Consider the following 16,098-nt stretch of genomic DNA (forward strand, 5'->3'; position numbering starts at 1 on the left):
GTACAGTGACAAAAGGAATGTGATTAATAAAATAATCTCGTAAACATTTTTAGTCTGGCAAAGCCAAAAGTTTGGAAAGACAGCAATACCTTACGATTAAGTATAAGGGAAACAACTCTTGACCAACTCTGATCACGAACCGTTCGTTATCTTGACGACGATGGCAACGTCTGCTTGTCTGGGAAGACTTAATGGGAAAATAGCATTAATAACAGGTTTGCCGCTTACAAATTTACGCAATGGTATTTTATTCAACTTCTGAAATCTGACATCACAGCAAAGTTTTCTTTATGAGAAAAGTCAGTGTATGTAATTATTCTTAGTCACATTAAATGATAAGCTTCATATGTTTGTGGTACACCAAAGTCATGATAAAAATGCTGCATGGCTGCATACAAAATGGAAAAAAATAGCAAAACGAAAAAAAATATTATTGGATATTTTTGCATATAGTTTTTTTTTTTTTTTTTTTTTTTTTTTGCATTGCAGTTTATAATGTAATTAAATTTTTGTCAACAGGTTCAAGTTCAGGCATTGGTAGAGGGGCTGCTGTAAAATTTGCTGAGCTGGGGGCAAAGCTGGCATTAACTGGACGACAGACTGCTTACCTTGAAGAAGTTGGCAAAGAATGCGAAAGATTAGTGGTTACAAAGTAAAAAGGAATGTGTCCATTTATCTTTTTTTGGGAAGAGATCAGTTATTCACTTCCATGCATGTTTACAAGAGTATTTGTGCAGTATATACCTTACTATTTTTACACTTAGGATCCCTACTGTAGCTTGAAATAGAAACTGCAGGAATCATATGCGCAGGAAAAGCATAATGCTAAATCTTACCACCAGCTGCTGGACATGCAATAGGTAGCTTTCCCAATCTTTCTGGGTACATACACTTTATTAGAAAGTTCAGTGATCTTGAGAATTGTTTTGATAAACTAAAATAGTGTCAGTATCTCACATTATAATCTTAATTACATATAAACTACCCCAAAGAGTCCCCATTATAGATTGGTCTCCTATATCTTATAGTTACATCATCACTATGAAACTTATAAGGATCCTCACCACCAATAAATATTTTATCAATGTTTTGAAATGCATCTTAAAAATAACTATTAAAATAAATTATATATGCAGCCTTTGTTGATCACTGCTGATCTAAGCAAGGAAAGTGACACTGAATACGTGGTGAAAACAGTGATTGAGAATTATGGCAAGCTGGATGTTCTGGTGAGTGAACAAATACTGTCTGCAGCATATTGCTAAGTAGAGAACTTCATTCTTTTGCTATTCATTTTTTTTAATAATAATGAGGATTTATATAGCACCTTTCCAAAGATTTTCTCATAGCACTTTACAAAGATTATACATAGACTGAATCATCAACAATCATGCACCCACATTCAATATAACAAACACACTTCTATAACATACACTCGCTCATACATAAAGTAAATTATGGACACATGTTATGTACGCTCATGTTCTTTCTTGAAATACAGTGTACTGTGTAATATGTCTTTAAAAGAATGGATTGGAGTGGTTTGAGTTAGATTGGATTAAGTTTTCATAGTCATTTCAGTAGCTGAAGTGAAGTTTGTTTCACTGCTGCTTAGTCTTCATGGTTGGGCTACTGATGAGGGAAAGTGTTACATGAATGAAATTGTCCATGCATGCAGGCAGACACATGCCTTCACAAATAATAACTTGAAAATAGTAATCTTCACAAGAATTAGAAGAGATTAACTTGTTTCAGGTAAACAGTGCAGGCATTCTAGCCATGGGATCAATAGAAGACACTTCCTTGAAACAGCTTGATGATGTTTTTAACATCAATGTCAGGTAAAGCAACCAAATCCCAAACTCATCTTTTAGTGTAAAATCTAGTGTCCAAGAGCAAATATTGTAACTCATACTGTCTCCAGAATTCAAACTTTATTGCAGGTAAGCAGGGCTTGTATTTTGTAATGTGTTTTGCAGGATGTTTATTGATATTAAAAAATGAATTTTATTGATTGATTTTTGTGTAAGATTTATTAAAAGGACTATACTAAGCAATCAGGAATCATGATGAATCATAATTAAAAGAATTCGAACCTGAAATGAAACAAAGTCATCACTTTCGTCATTGTTCAGATTTTTGTAGGTCTCCTATATCTTTTAGTCTCTTACTGCTTAGCAAAACAATGACTTTTGTCCGCCATCCCTAGATTGCTGCTTCATGAGCAGTATATTCAGCTCTGTTGTGAGACTGCCATTACACCTCATAGCAGCATTGGCTACAGTGTGCTAAATAAAACATGATTCAAATGCATGTTGGTTATATGGACTTTTTTGCTGAGATGGCACGTGATGATTACACCACAACCAAGGCATCACAACTTGGCTCTTAAAATTTATCTTCATGTTTTAATATTTGAAAATAAAGCACATTTTGCTAAAACAGGGTTTTAATTGTCCTTTCACAGTTCAGAGTATGCTGAAGGACATTTTATTTCTTTACACTTGGTAAGTATTTAGTAGCACACAGAAAGAAATTTTGTGTTTTTCTTGTATTACAGAGCCATCTACCATCTGACAATGCTATGTGTTCCTTACATCATTCAAACCAAGGGCAATATTGTTAATGTATCAAGCGTTAATGGAATTCGCTCTGTGAGTATAAGGTGTTTTGTTTCCCCAAATCTTAAGCAAAGAGGGATACTGTATATTTTGCTTGTCGGGAGCATCTAGGATAGATATCAGGATCAATAGTTACTATAAATTGATGCATTGAATGACTTTAGTAATTAATTGGTAAGTTTAACTTCTTAATGCCAGGCATGCTTTAGTTTGCTTACAAAAAAAAATGCTTTAGTTTGCTTCTTTGGTTCTTGTCTCTAATTTTTGTATTTATTTATCATGATATGATGATTAAAAGACAACTATTACTTTGTACCAGTTCCCCAATGTGCTGGCGTACTGTATGTCTAAAGGAGCATTGGACCAGTTCACAAGATGCACAGCTCTCGGTAAGCATGACACATTTAAATCAATCTTTTCATTCAATAGAGGATAAGCAATCTTGATCAATCCATACACCTCAAGCGCTAGCTAGCATACATAATCTAAATTGAACCTTATTGTATTATCCATCCTTTTCCAGGTTCTAGGCTTGACATGATCACCAACACCAGTGGTAGCTATACTGACAAATCTTGCAATCAGCTACAGAAGGATTAATAATCTTTACTGGCATCTAATTAAGTGAACATAGAAAATAGATCAGCATTAAAAACTAGTAGAATCGGTGTTTGAAGTTTGAGAAATTGTGCCAAAAAAGTGTTCTCTGCAACAGAGCTGGCTTCAAAACAAGTGCGAGTTAACAGTGTGAAGTGAGTAAATAACCACTTATTTAAAGGACTATTTCCTTTTAAAATGTTTGCTTCATAATTCTTTTTTTTATGTTATTGGTAGTATTAAGTAAAAATATAAATTATGTCTCAAAATATAGTATTTTTTAAAATTGATCTTTATTTCTGGTTGTTTTCAGTCCTGGTGTAATTCTCACTAATGTCCACAAAAGAGCAGGTCTTGATGAAAAAGCCTATCAGAAGGTTTTCATTTTTTTCTGATGATATTTGATTGTGTGTGTCCATGTTTGAGTGTGTGCATTCATGTGCATTCTTTTGTTAATAAGTCTTTGATGTCTGGGACCTAAAAAAATTTTCACATTTTGATATTATTGTCATTATTTAATATGATCACTTAGTGCTGATTACTGAGTTATGGTCTTGTCACTATGTCAGATTTTTTATAGTAAGGGTCTATAAAGATTATTAGTATTAGCTAATGTAATAAAAGATGGCAATGCTTTGATTTTCATCTCTTAGCCTCTTTGTTGAGAAATAATTGTCAGTTTTATCACCATGTCCACCAGTTATGTTGTACAAACAAATGCCCCACCTGTAAGCTAATCTTTCAAGGACGTTGTGGCCAAGCAGCAATTTATGCAATAACAAGAGTGTCAAGATTTGTTGGGAAGTTACTGATCTTTGGAGCTCTTTTGTTTTTTTTATACTAGTTCCTTGAAAGAACAAAGACTACACAGGCTCTTGGTCGACCAGGAACAACAGAAGAGACTGCAAATGTGATTGCCTTCCTGGCATCTGACTCGGCGTCTTTTATCACGGGTGCTACTATTCCTGTTGATGGTGGCAAACATGCAATGTGCCCAAGATAGCATCTTGACCTACAAAAATCATGACTGAATTGTTTTCTTCCTTAATGTTAAAATTTCCCTTAGTAATATATGAAGAAGAATTTACTGTTTTGTCACAGACACTCACTTTCATGTACATGCCTGGACATTTTGCACATTCTTTTCTATACAAAACAACTCTGCCTCTTTTGTATGTCTGTATATATTTAATAATTTTAACTTATTAAAAAATACATAATGTTAAAAATAACTCCCTAGTAAACATACATAAGTTAATCCTTACTACTATCTAAGATATATTATTATTATTACTTATTAATGATCTCTAATTCTAAACATAGTCATGAGAGAAAGTTCCTTTGCTTGGTGCTCAACTTAAGAATAATGAAGTGTAAGGTTCTGCACAACACTGCTTTCACTGTATCAACAGTTTTTATAGGGACTAATGTTCCATAAGTTTAAATATATATATATCTTGAATACTCACAACTTAAATTGTAATAACAATCACACAAAACACAACGGACATCTTCACTTGGGAACAGATGTTATCCACTAAATGACGTTGTCTTTGGGGACGAGCGACCACAATACTCAATATATCACCTTCTCTGGGGACTAGCGACCTAACCTACTGATATGTCAAACGCTGCCTCTTGGGGTTAGATGTTGTCTTCCTGGGCCATATTCTCCAGGATACAAGAAAAAAAAATCTGAACAACTTGCAAAACAAAAACTCTTCAAATATTTCATGGCATCTGTCAGGCCCATTAGTCCATTGCATTAGCCAGACAGAAACACTCATGGCCCTTCACTCCATGGCCCATCTCCAGGCCCTGTAGACTGTGCCTATTGGTAGTTACAACAAAGAGAACACATTACTTATCCATATTTTTTAAAGAAATTGTATGAAAATGTCCGAAATACAAAAACCTGAGCTGCACAAAGATGCAAACATCGCACCTTACTAGGCAGGCACAGCCTCTACTCCCCCATACACAGTGTCCCTCCACTTGCCGTGTCTCCTTGGGAAGTGAAGCGCAACAGTTAATTCAAATCTTCCCTCTTTTTTGTTCCACTATCCAAAAAAAGAACCCCAATTAGTCATTCAGCAGTGCGGGCTCGTCATGTCACCTCTGTGACATGTTTATCCAACTCTCCATTATTCAAACATCTGGATGACATAATTTTGATTTTATCAGAATACTGTGAATTGCTACTTCTAAAAAGTTTGTAGGCAGTGTGATAAACACAAACTGTTGTACACAAAAACATAAAACATATATTGAGGCTTGAAATGGGTCATGAAAGATGTGTGATGACATATATATAAAGACAGTACACTGCATGTTTAGTAATACTTTCAGAATAGATTTTCAAACAATGCAATCTCCATCTTAGCCGTGCATGATATTGCTTATACATTTTTATTAAATCTCAAAGAAGAAATAAATGTCATGAACAAGGTGATGTATGTCTGCTTCTGCCATAACTTACAGTGGCGTAGGAACAAGTTGGTGGGGCAGCCGTCTCATCAAAAAAAGATACTGAGGAGCAAGAATGTGAATATTGTTTACTGTCAGCATGGAGTTTGCCCCCCTCCTTCCAAAAGCTGAGCATCTTCCTATGCCACTGACTCAATATACAATCATTTCATGTAACTTCACTTATAAGACAGGCACATTTTAATGTTTATACAACCTAATAAACTCACAGATGTATAAACAAAATGTGCTGAATCTAATCATAAATATGATGATTGCATCGATGTTCTAACATATTTGCCAAAAATGGAAAAAAATCAAATGTTTACTGCAGCAGTCAAAACACATTAAGTGATGCTACTATATGTTGTCCACCAAAACAAACATATGACAATTTTTCTTTTGCAGCAAAATAAATAGCAATAAATATTTTAGGAGAAGAAAAGTGAACCTGAAATAATGGGACAAAAAGACTAATGTATGCCACAGCGAATCTACGATTGCACACCTTAAACAAACACTGTTGATTCAAAATTTATGAAGTTAGCATCAAGCAGGTAGTGACAGTATTAAAGATAATACAGCACTCCACAATTTATCAACCCGAGAAGACTGTTGTACATCCAGATTATCAAAATTCTAAAGGAGTGATTCTGCTTTGAAACCTTTACATACCCTTGATTTAATGAGTAGGATTTAAAAAAAAAAGTAACTTAATTTTGACTAGCCTTTCAACTAAAATCTACACAAAAATTATCAGTATAAGTGCTAAAACTGAAAATCCTCGGCGAAAATACCTAATTAATACCAAGATACCTAAAACTCAAGTTTTTATTCAACAACTTAATTAATTTTAATAAACAGTAACAATCGATGTCAATTATCCCTAGTTTGCTAAATTTCAGGGGACAACACTGTCTCTGGAATAAGATGTCTTGTCTACGGAGTAGTCGATCCTAGTCAGGATCATGGCGGACAAAAGAGTGTGGATGTTAGTTCACAGGCTGGATCACGCCGAAGGTTAGTCTACTAACGGATTTTCGACTAACATATCTTTTTTAAAATATATTTCTAGCTGCTTCATACTTATTTCCAAAAAATAAAGTTATAAAAATGTAAAGTAAAATAATTAGAAGTGTTGTAACCAAAAGAATGTAACGAAATTATTGTTTACATGTCTGTCGCAGAAACACGAAGTTTTTGAAGTACGTACAGTTGGACAGTATGTATCTGTCTAACTGAAATGAAACTGGAAAATCATAATTTTTTTTTAATTCAGGAAGTCAGCTTTTCGTATCTGCACCGTTGGCATCATAATTTCTTCTGAGTTCTCTTAAAATTATTTACCTTTATTTCACAATTTAGTATTGACTTTGGATTTTTAGGCTTTACTGATCCCTTTCAGATCCACGAAGTAATCTGCTCTGTTTGGAAATTCGTGAAGGAGAAACTGTGAAAGAAGTCAGCAAAAAAGTTACACGAGATCTGAACTTACCAAAGACAGGAATAATTCTCCAGGTTGCAAAATAATGTATTTCTAATGTATTTCTATTGTGTGCATGTTTTAAAGTAGACAACTGTACAACAAGTCTGTGTTAGGTAATGAGACATAGGTAGGTACATTATAATGTATGCTCCTGAAAACGTAAAAATAACACAAAGAAGAGAAGTGTAGTGTGTATGTTATAAACAAAAGGCATATAAACACATCTCTGTTGCAGCTAAGAAACCAACGGGGATCATTGATACCACTTAATGGAAGACTGGAGGAAAACTCAAAAGATGTGTAAGATAGACAATATAATTTGTGTATTTGTATTTATTTCAAAACAAAATATAATATCAGAAGAACATTTTTTTCTTGTGTCACATCAATATAGTACTAAAGCATAATACAATCTTTGAAACAACGCTTTAAATTAGGCAATATTAACTTCAAGGAATTGAAAGAAAATTGCAAAAGACATATTTTCAGTTCTTTTTATCCTTGTTGCAGGCCATACACATTGGATATTTTACACGAATACCAGCGAGGTATGCTAAGATCTATGAGTACAAATAAAATTATAAGTTATCAGGGACATTTTTATCATTGATAACTGACTCAACATGGATTTGACAGACCCAGTAGAGTCATTTCATTAATTTCTGTGCTTGTGTCAGCTCTTAATCTAAAGAAGGTTATTATTAGGGAAAACCATGATAAATTTAGAGGCAGGTGAACCATAAAGGTGTCTTTGAAAGATTGTTTTGGAGCTAAGTCAGAAATGTTTTTCAGGTAAGTTTAGATCTACTATAATAGGCAGCTATCAGTTATTATAAATGCAAAAAACTGACAGAAAGATAAATTGTTAATATACTAGTCACTGTTTGCTTTGTTTAGTTCATCCCAAACCCAGAAGTGTAAAAACCAACACCTACACAGCCACAATTCTTAGGCAAATAAAGGAGATTTCAAAAAGGGTATGTACTAATATCCAACCCACCTTCTTTTATTGTGCAGTGAAAGAGAATAAATACTTACAAATGCCTTTAATAGACACTTGATTTTTTTTGTAATTATATTTGTCTTGTCTCATTTGTAATATTAATATTTTTTTACTTCTTAGCTTCCTTAAAAATAAGTCTAAAATATGTTCTTTCAGATGGTTTTGTACCAAACGAAAACCTTTTTTTTTAATCTCAAGGTCTTATCAGATTAAGCCTCATTCTGTGCTTAGCTATGTTATGAAAGTGCATATAGAGAAATATTTTATTTTATTGTAAAGGATCTGCTATAAAATAACCTTGATCCTGTTTTGTGATGAATTTTAGGGGTTCTTAAATTTAAGGGTTTTATTTCTTTGGATCTTGTTTCTTTAAGATCTCTAGACTGGAGGAGAGCATTCCTGAACTCAAAGTCAAACGAGAAGAGAAAATGAAACAGGCATGTAACAAAAATTTTTTTCTTGGATTTTTATTTTCTGCTGGTTTTTATTTTCTAGTCATAACATTATTGCATAAATAGATTTTGACTCTTTGTGAATCGATAAAAAAATGTGTAACAAAAACTTAAATGCTAGCCTGAATTATAGTTACTTACTTTTGCATGTTAAAAATCTCGTACAAAGAAGGTTCTTTTGCTTTAGTGGTGACTGTTAACTGTAGTTAAATCAGTAGTGTATTCTGATGCTCACAGATGTAGACTTGCCTTGTAGTTTCTTTTTCAACATTAAGGGTTATTGTGTAAAAATAAGAAAGAGAGGGAGAGAATTTGTTCAGGAATTTATGAGAGGACTTTTATGTTTTGTTCCAAATTAAACAAGAAGAAAAACAAGGAATAACTGAATAGGTCTTTGTTATCTTAAAAATTCCTATATTTTTGTAACTTTAACAAATTGATTTATTATGTTTATAATGTTTCCACTTTGTTTAACAATCTACACTGTTTATTAAATTATGAGATTTTTCATTGTGTAAATTATTCACAAATGAGATCCATAATCTAATTCAGCCATTGAGGAAAATTCTTCTGAAGAGATTTAGTTATTTCCCTTTGCTGTTTAGAAATGGCACTTTCAACCTTGAGTATAACTGTTAAAACCCTGATGTTGGGTTTTGTAAATTGCCCCAAGTTTCTTACTTTCAAAAGCAAACTAGTGTTAAATCCTTTTTCTTTATCTTTTCCTTTTGAGAAGGTAGCCAAAAGAAGTGAACTGATTTAATTATCTTTATTTTCAGGAAGTCGATGAGCTAGAAAGGAAGCTGAGTTTCTTAAAGAAGCGTTTGAGTGAAGCTGACAAAACTCAGTGGACTGGTATTATCAAGAAAAGTCCACTTTGGTAAATTAAGTCTGCTAATCCTGTCTAATCAAAGTGACTACAAGAACAGCATTTGAAGCCAGACGGCAGTCATTCTTTTCAAGGCCACTCCCCTTGTGCCAGAGAAAATGCATAGGTAAAGTAAAGAACATAGGTTTAGAAGAAAATGCAAAAGAAAGATGCACAATCAACATAAGAGGATGCTAACACATACACTCACAAAGTGACAGTGGCATGCACTCACACTTGTATACATATATAAAACTTGGAAATACATTATCCATTGGTATTTTGTCTATTAAATACACCATGAAAAGTTTCAAAACTATAAGTCGTACAACATCTGAAAAGTGTCCCTTTGCTTCAAAGCAAAGTGCAAGAGTTTTGTTAAAAATAATTAAGCAATGAGGCTATCAAGTGTGCAGCTGCTAAAGCAGTTGAGCCAACTTCACTTTTCAAAAGTTTCAGATATTGAGCTCTCTGTCTATGTGAGACATCAATTCAGATTTCTCTATCAGATTTTCCAATTCCCTGACGAACCTATCATGAGCTTAAGTTTTTGGGAGTACTAACTTTAGGTATTTGCCTTAGTGTAAGAATATTTTCTGTAATAGTTCCCTCTCGCTTTCCAATCATTCTCCAGACTTGTAATCAAAATGTATCAGCAATAAAAGTTAAAGCATTTTCTTCCAGGACAAATAGCTCGTAGGCAGAATTGATGAAAATAAAGAAAAAGATTGAGACTTTGCATCTTTGTTTTGCTCATCATGCTTGAATCATGATGCACTAGTATATGTATGTTCACTGAACTCTTTGCTGTAACTTGACATTGGTACTATCATTGGGAAAAAAGAAAAATCTTTTTGTCCAAGTTGTGACAATTTAGCACAGTGCAACCTAAAACACACAACTGCCTGATAACTGAAGAATGATGGACAGTCAAAGTGGGAGTGGCCTTTTCACATTTCAGATTAATTTCACTATTAAGTCAGTTCTTTATATTTATGTTGTGTACATTTTTCTTTTTAGAAAACTCCAAAACACTGTTGACTGACCCTTTAGAGTAAATGTGATGTTAACGGCACCCACAGAGTCATTCCGCATATGTGTTACTGAAGCATGGGAATAGATAACTGAACATGTATGTTCGGAAGTGTGTGTGAGAGAGAGATTATTCTCTCATCCATCAGGGTAACAGGCACTTTGCCTTTGTAAGGGATTGTAAACAAGCCTGAAGTCAAATTATGTTCACACAGACTTTGCCAGAGTTTCACAGTGCGGCAAATTTAATGCACATTAACGCGATCGAAAGTTTGCTAGCTTTATGATTTCCATAGTGCTTTTATCAGCAAAATATAAAAATCATGTCTTTTTCATATGTTTAGTAAGATTTAAGGATTAAAATAATAAAAATGATAATAAATTTGCCTCAAACCCCTCAAGAAGGAATTGTCATTGGATGCAAATTTGCCAGAATTGTTTAGCAGAAAGCCTCTTGTGTTTCAGTAGTTTTTCCATCATGTACATGCCCAAATTTTTGTAAGGCTTAGTTTTTCTCACATGTTGAAAGTTTTAAACTGTCTGGATTAAGATCTGACTTTTGTATACTGATAATCCAGTTTGGTCTGTGATTTTCTTATACATCTAAGATGTGTTTATTCTAGCTGTGATATTTTAATCTTATATCCTGTCATGGAAGGAATTTAAGCTTAGTACAACGTTTTGAGGAAAATATCAATGAGTTTTGTTGTAGGGGAACATTACAACAGATGTGGAAAACAGAAAAGCAACAAGGGAGGGAACGTTTGTTCTACCTACTATTTTTCCAGATTTTTCTTTTTTAAAAACAAAAGTGATGTAAATATCATGACTGGTATAGAAAATCCGCAAAGAATCAATTTTCACAACCAGGGCTACACTGATGTAACCACTTTAAAAGCTTACATTTGATGTAATATTTTCCAGCAAAGATAAAAAATTTACACAGAATGCATAAAATGTACAGCTGTGCTGAAAACAGTGAGTCATTTTTGTAACTATTAAGTTTTTCAGCAGCCATAACTATGTTTCTAGAGTTTTTTTGGCATGTTTATGTTTCAATTTTTTTTAGTTTCTTTATTGTAAATATTTTTTTTTTCATGGCTTTAGCTGACTGGACAAATTACGTCTAGCCTTTGTCTCCCCTTGCTGGAGAATACACCAATCTCAGCTGTCAGGGTAGTTATATTAGTGTATTCATGCATTATCTGAAAAAAAAGACCTTTCACGGATCAAAATCAGTAGGCTATCCATCTACGTTTATAACTAAACTTTCTAAACACTGAAATCATTCATCATTTTAAATTGGTAACCATTTACTACATATTCAGAACTAAGTGACGTCAATTTATGTTTTTCTAAACTTGGGAACAAACCTGCTTCATTTTTACTTTTGACCGGTTGGCCACTATGACCATATGTTTTGTGTGAATATGCTTCATTTACCTAAATGCGAACAACCTCTTGCATGATCACAAGTTAACTTGCATGATCACATGGCATCCCATTTAAGTATTCTCAGATTCTGCAGTCTCTATATGCACACCTTTAACCATGTGACTAGCCTTCCTTTTGCTATGATTTTTGTCATATTTTGTGTTTGCAATAGTTTGCCTCACCATTTAATGTTTTTTACCCGATTTGTATGTGACCCAACAAGACGATGCTTAAATAAGTGAGATTCAAGGTAAAGTGTTATATATTGTTGATTGTTTGAAACAGAGAATATTGTAAAGAACACTTGAGTCTTGTACCCAGATCTTGAATTTGTATTGATTTTTATCTTTTTAGAGGTTGCCGAAAAGTTGTGTGTGTGTCTAATAGAGATAAAACAAGCCTCAGGCAAGTACCAATTCCAAGTTTATAAATTTAAAACTAAAACAACTATCTTTTATTCATTATAGCTGTAACATCAATGCATATACACTGTGCATATTTCCATTAGTGTGAGTTCACTCATTTACCCATCGACACACATCTTGTAGGCGCCTAATCATCCCCAGTGGAGCATAGGGGCACAACACACACATGCAAAGACAATATTTTATGATGTTATAACTGTTCTAATATTTTTGCTGATGTTCGGTGGATTCTGCCAGAGAAGTGGGGGAAAAATTTGTGTTGGGGAGCACTGTGTACGTCTGTCTTTGAATTTTCTTGACATTGGTATGTGGGCTGGCACAACATCTCCTAGCCCTCTACCTAAAGAATGCCAGTATGTGTTGTATACTCCTGGAGCCCCCATTCAGGGTCATAGTCGTCGTAGTTTATTATCCTGCATTTCACCCATGACTGCCTCTGTGTGTGTGTGAAATCTTTCATCCCTTCCATGCTCACACTGCGTATTTATCAAACAAGTACAGGGGCAGAGGAATGGAAAAACAGTTGCAGATTGCAATCTGTAGGAATCTTTGGTTTTCTTACCTGCAGGGTGTATGTCTGGTCGAGGAACTCCTAAAGAAAACTACTAGCACCTGTACTGCATTTGTCACATGTGATGAGCATAATAGAGCACAATGATGCAATATAATGTGAATGTAACACAGTGTATGAAAAGAAGACATTCTGTAGATGCCACATCATTGGACAATGCAGTTTCCTATGTCAGGTGCACCAATCATGACTAAGGAACTGATGATAACTACAAGTAGAGTCAGCCCTAAACCTGGACAAATGTTTTTATTTATAACCGCCATTTAAAAACTTTGTCGCACTTGATCAAAAGTCTCGTTTAAGATGGCCTTGGGCGAGGTAGAAAGCATAAAATTGCACAGAGGTGCATGTTTATATCTGCAACAGCAAATGATGTTCAGGTACTCGAATGCTCACAGTTGCAACGGTTTGGCGATATGCCACCTGCATCGTCTTCTCCGCCTGTGGTGATAGCAACAAAACTGCTTGGGCTGTACAGTAGCAAGCAAACAAGAAGCGGTTTTGTGTGTGGGGGGGGGGAGATGTTCTTCCCCCTCGATGTTTACGACTGTTAGCAAAAAAAGACAGGATGTGTAGGAACTGTAGTTTCTTGGGAAATGTGTGTGGGTGTCTGTTAGCGAGAGAGAACTTTTTAGTAAGGCCTTGGTCCCTGGCATATAAAATAATAGTTTCCAATGCAATTTAAACCGCCCAAAGAAGTGTGTGAGAGAGAATTGCGAATTCTTCGGTAAGGCCTTTGGCATACAGCAGAAAAACACCGTTAAATAAAAAATATCACATTAATGCAGTTTAAAACTCTGTATCCAACGTGTGTGATTGTTCGTGAGCAAGAGACAGCAAAATGTTCCAAGTGTGAAAATAACTGACTGGCACAATTGCTGGAGGCTTCTTCGAAGCTGGATGAAAGCCTTTGCATCCACTCCCAGTACAAAAGGCCAAGTGCTGTCTAACCCACCCTAGCATAAAGAGCAGCATAGACAAATGAATGCACACCTGTAGCTGACAGTGCGCCTTAAGGTGCGAAACGGTTGTGTTCTGTCGACTTACTGAGGAAACGAGGATCGTTCATGGAGTAGACTGAAGCCAAACGGTTGACCGGCAAATTCTACTTATAAAGATTCCTTTCTTTCCTTTATCTTTCTGACAAAAGTCTTTACAAGATATCCGATCATCTCGATGATCATCGTGTTTTTGATGACGGTGTGGGAGAACATCACAGTGTATGTCATGAATTTGACACTGAGAACATCACGAAAGAAGATCAATACGACCACCACACCTACCTTCCATCTCTTTGTAGACATCAATATGTAGTCTCCAAGATAAATAAGTTATTGCCGACGACGCTATTGTAGTTCTGCACATGCGCGGACGATTTTTTTCCTCCCATTCAACTTGCAGATATTCACGAGTGTAAAACGGTTTTTTTGATTTCAATACAAGTTATTATCTCAAAATCTCTGGTTGAAGTCTCCCCATCTGTTCTTGAGATACAAGATACGTACTAAATACATATATTTAAAAAAAATCATAATTTGACGCCTCATCCCCCACCACACACACTGATGTAAATTTAAATGTTCTGAAACAAGTTTTAATATTGCCATGCAACTGGAACATTTTTTTTAAAAAGGACGAGGAAAAGCCTTAAATAAGCTAAGCAGAAGGTCTAGTGACACCAAGAATGATTTCTCTCAAATAATTTCCACAAAACAACATAAAGGAATCTTGCCATTTTCCCTCGTGTTTGCTGAGATCGCTGGACGAAAATAGAGGCTATCAGGTGAACGAATGGAGAAAGGTCAAAAGACAAAATCCAGGTGCGTCAGCAGGGAAGGATAAAATGGAAGAATGGTGGAGTAGATGCCGGGGAGGAAAGGGTTGCAGCTGCCAGGAACAGACCGGGGGTGGGGAGCAACCAGAGAGTCAGCTGTAGGAGAGGCTGCCAGGATCAGACAAGGTAGACAGCTAGGTTCAGCAGAAGAGGACTGGAAACTGGGATGAGTTTTACAATGAAAGAGTTTTGACACAATTCCAGCAGTCAGAGACAGGTAATAAAAATGGTCTAGTGCGCGTGAACGTGCATGAAGATATCTGCAGATGAAACAGAAAAAATAAGTAGTTTGTTTGTCTGTTTATCGTATTATTAATCTGTCAAATATCTAGAGCGTCTGTAGGTCTGCTATATTGTGCTAATGGGTTTATATATTTTATGTTAATATTTTATTAAGTGGAAACTAATGTCAGTATATGTAACATTTGCTCTTATGCATCTTGTCAGTCAAACTTTATTTGATTTGGAACTGAAATTGAACTTGAATCCGACCCAATATGGTCCCAGCTCTCTCTCACACACACACAAACCCCCTACCCCTCACACACACGGACACACGCTCCTACAGAAGGACATATAGGTGCCCGCGTAATCAATAGCTTGGTTGAAATGCACGTCACATCTCTGGGTTCATGGCTGGGAGGATGGAAGACGGAGGATATGCAAGGGATGAAGGCGTGAGGGCCGAGCATCAGTTTTGGGAGGAGAATCGATCGCACGTTCCCTGGCTCTCTGACACACTGGCATAAATGTCGTCTGCCAACCCAGCCACCTAAACATTGAGAGATCCTATATATTCTGCTTTTGTTGTCTGCGTTATTGTTTACATCTCTTTCCTCGTACTTATTTATTTCATTTTGGTCGAACGGTTTTTCCGTCATATCTCAGCTGAATTGCTCACATTTCTGAGCATCACATATCCCTCGGTGTAAGAGAACAAGCTCTAGTTGTTCATTTTCCACAAATACTGTTTATAGTCACAAGAGTCATAAGGACCAGATTTATCGCAGCTCAGTCAATCCATCCTAAAATCTTTTTGTTTTCTAACCCTAATCAAAGAATTTTGTCAAAAAGAACGAGGCTCGTGTACTAGTAGCGAGAAAGGATATAGAATATTTGGCAATATTATCGTTACTCTTCTCAGTCGCCATATTTGACCACAGCATCCATTAAACTTCAAGATGTGGAGCATTCTGGGTGTAAGCAAACATAGCATGAAGATTTTGTAATGTTACAGTAGTTCTTTGTTAGAATCCCACTTCTAAAATATTATTTCATCGCTTTTCAGATGATTCTCCTAAGTGATAAC

The 16,098-nt window shown here is 35.2% G+C and overlaps 2 protein-coding genes across 4 annotated transcripts; both read left to right on the plus strand.

Annotated features, from left to right (window-relative positions):
- Window positions 1-75: 75 nt before the first annotated feature.
- On the plus strand, window positions 76-5,670 carry LOC112567185 (3-oxoacyl-[acyl-carrier-protein] reductase FabG-like). Of its 3 annotated transcripts, none has more exons than XM_025243781.1 (9): window positions 76-215; window positions 520-652; window positions 1,137-1,229; window positions 1,756-1,841; window positions 2,561-2,654; window positions 2,941-3,010; window positions 3,145-3,177; window positions 3,531-3,595; window positions 4,063-5,670. In XM_025243781.1, the coding sequence occupies exons 2-9, from the start codon at window positions 629-631 to the stop codon at window positions 4,219-4,221; spliced, it is 624 nt and encodes a 207-aa protein (XP_025099566.1). In that variant the 5' UTR covers window positions 76-215; window positions 520-628; the 3' UTR covers window positions 4,222-5,670. The 3 variants fall into 3 exon arrangements, with proteins under 3 accessions (XP_025099566.1, XP_025099565.1, XP_025099567.1); XM_025243780.1 differs by lacking the exon at window positions 3,145-3,177 and adding an exon at window positions 3,337-3,373 and having other exon boundaries at window positions 3,532-3,595; XM_025243782.1 differs by lacking the exon at window positions 3,145-3,177 and adding an exon at window positions 3,337-3,373 and having other exon boundaries at window positions 159-215; window positions 520-641; window positions 3,532-3,595.
- LOC112567186 lies at window positions 4,138-12,281 on the plus strand. The gene is made up of 8 exons (XM_025243783.1): window positions 4,138-4,267; window positions 6,590-6,704; window positions 7,090-7,202; window positions 7,406-7,470; window positions 7,681-7,718; window positions 8,068-8,147; window positions 8,548-8,610; window positions 9,405-12,281. The coding sequence occupies exons 2-8, from the start codon at window positions 6,653-6,655 to the stop codon at window positions 9,507-9,509; spliced, it is 516 nt and encodes a 171-aa protein (XP_025099568.1). The 5' UTR covers window positions 4,138-4,267; window positions 6,590-6,652; the 3' UTR covers window positions 9,510-12,281.
- Window positions 12,282-16,098: the final 3,817 nt, after the last annotated feature.

This window comes from Pomacea canaliculata, linkage group LG6 (assembly GCF_003073045.1).
Source record: "Pomacea canaliculata isolate SZHN2017 linkage group LG6, ASM307304v1, whole genome shotgun sequence".
In the NCBI taxonomy this organism is placed as follows: domain Eukaryota; kingdom Metazoa; phylum Mollusca; class Gastropoda; order Architaenioglossa; family Ampullariidae; genus Pomacea; species Pomacea canaliculata.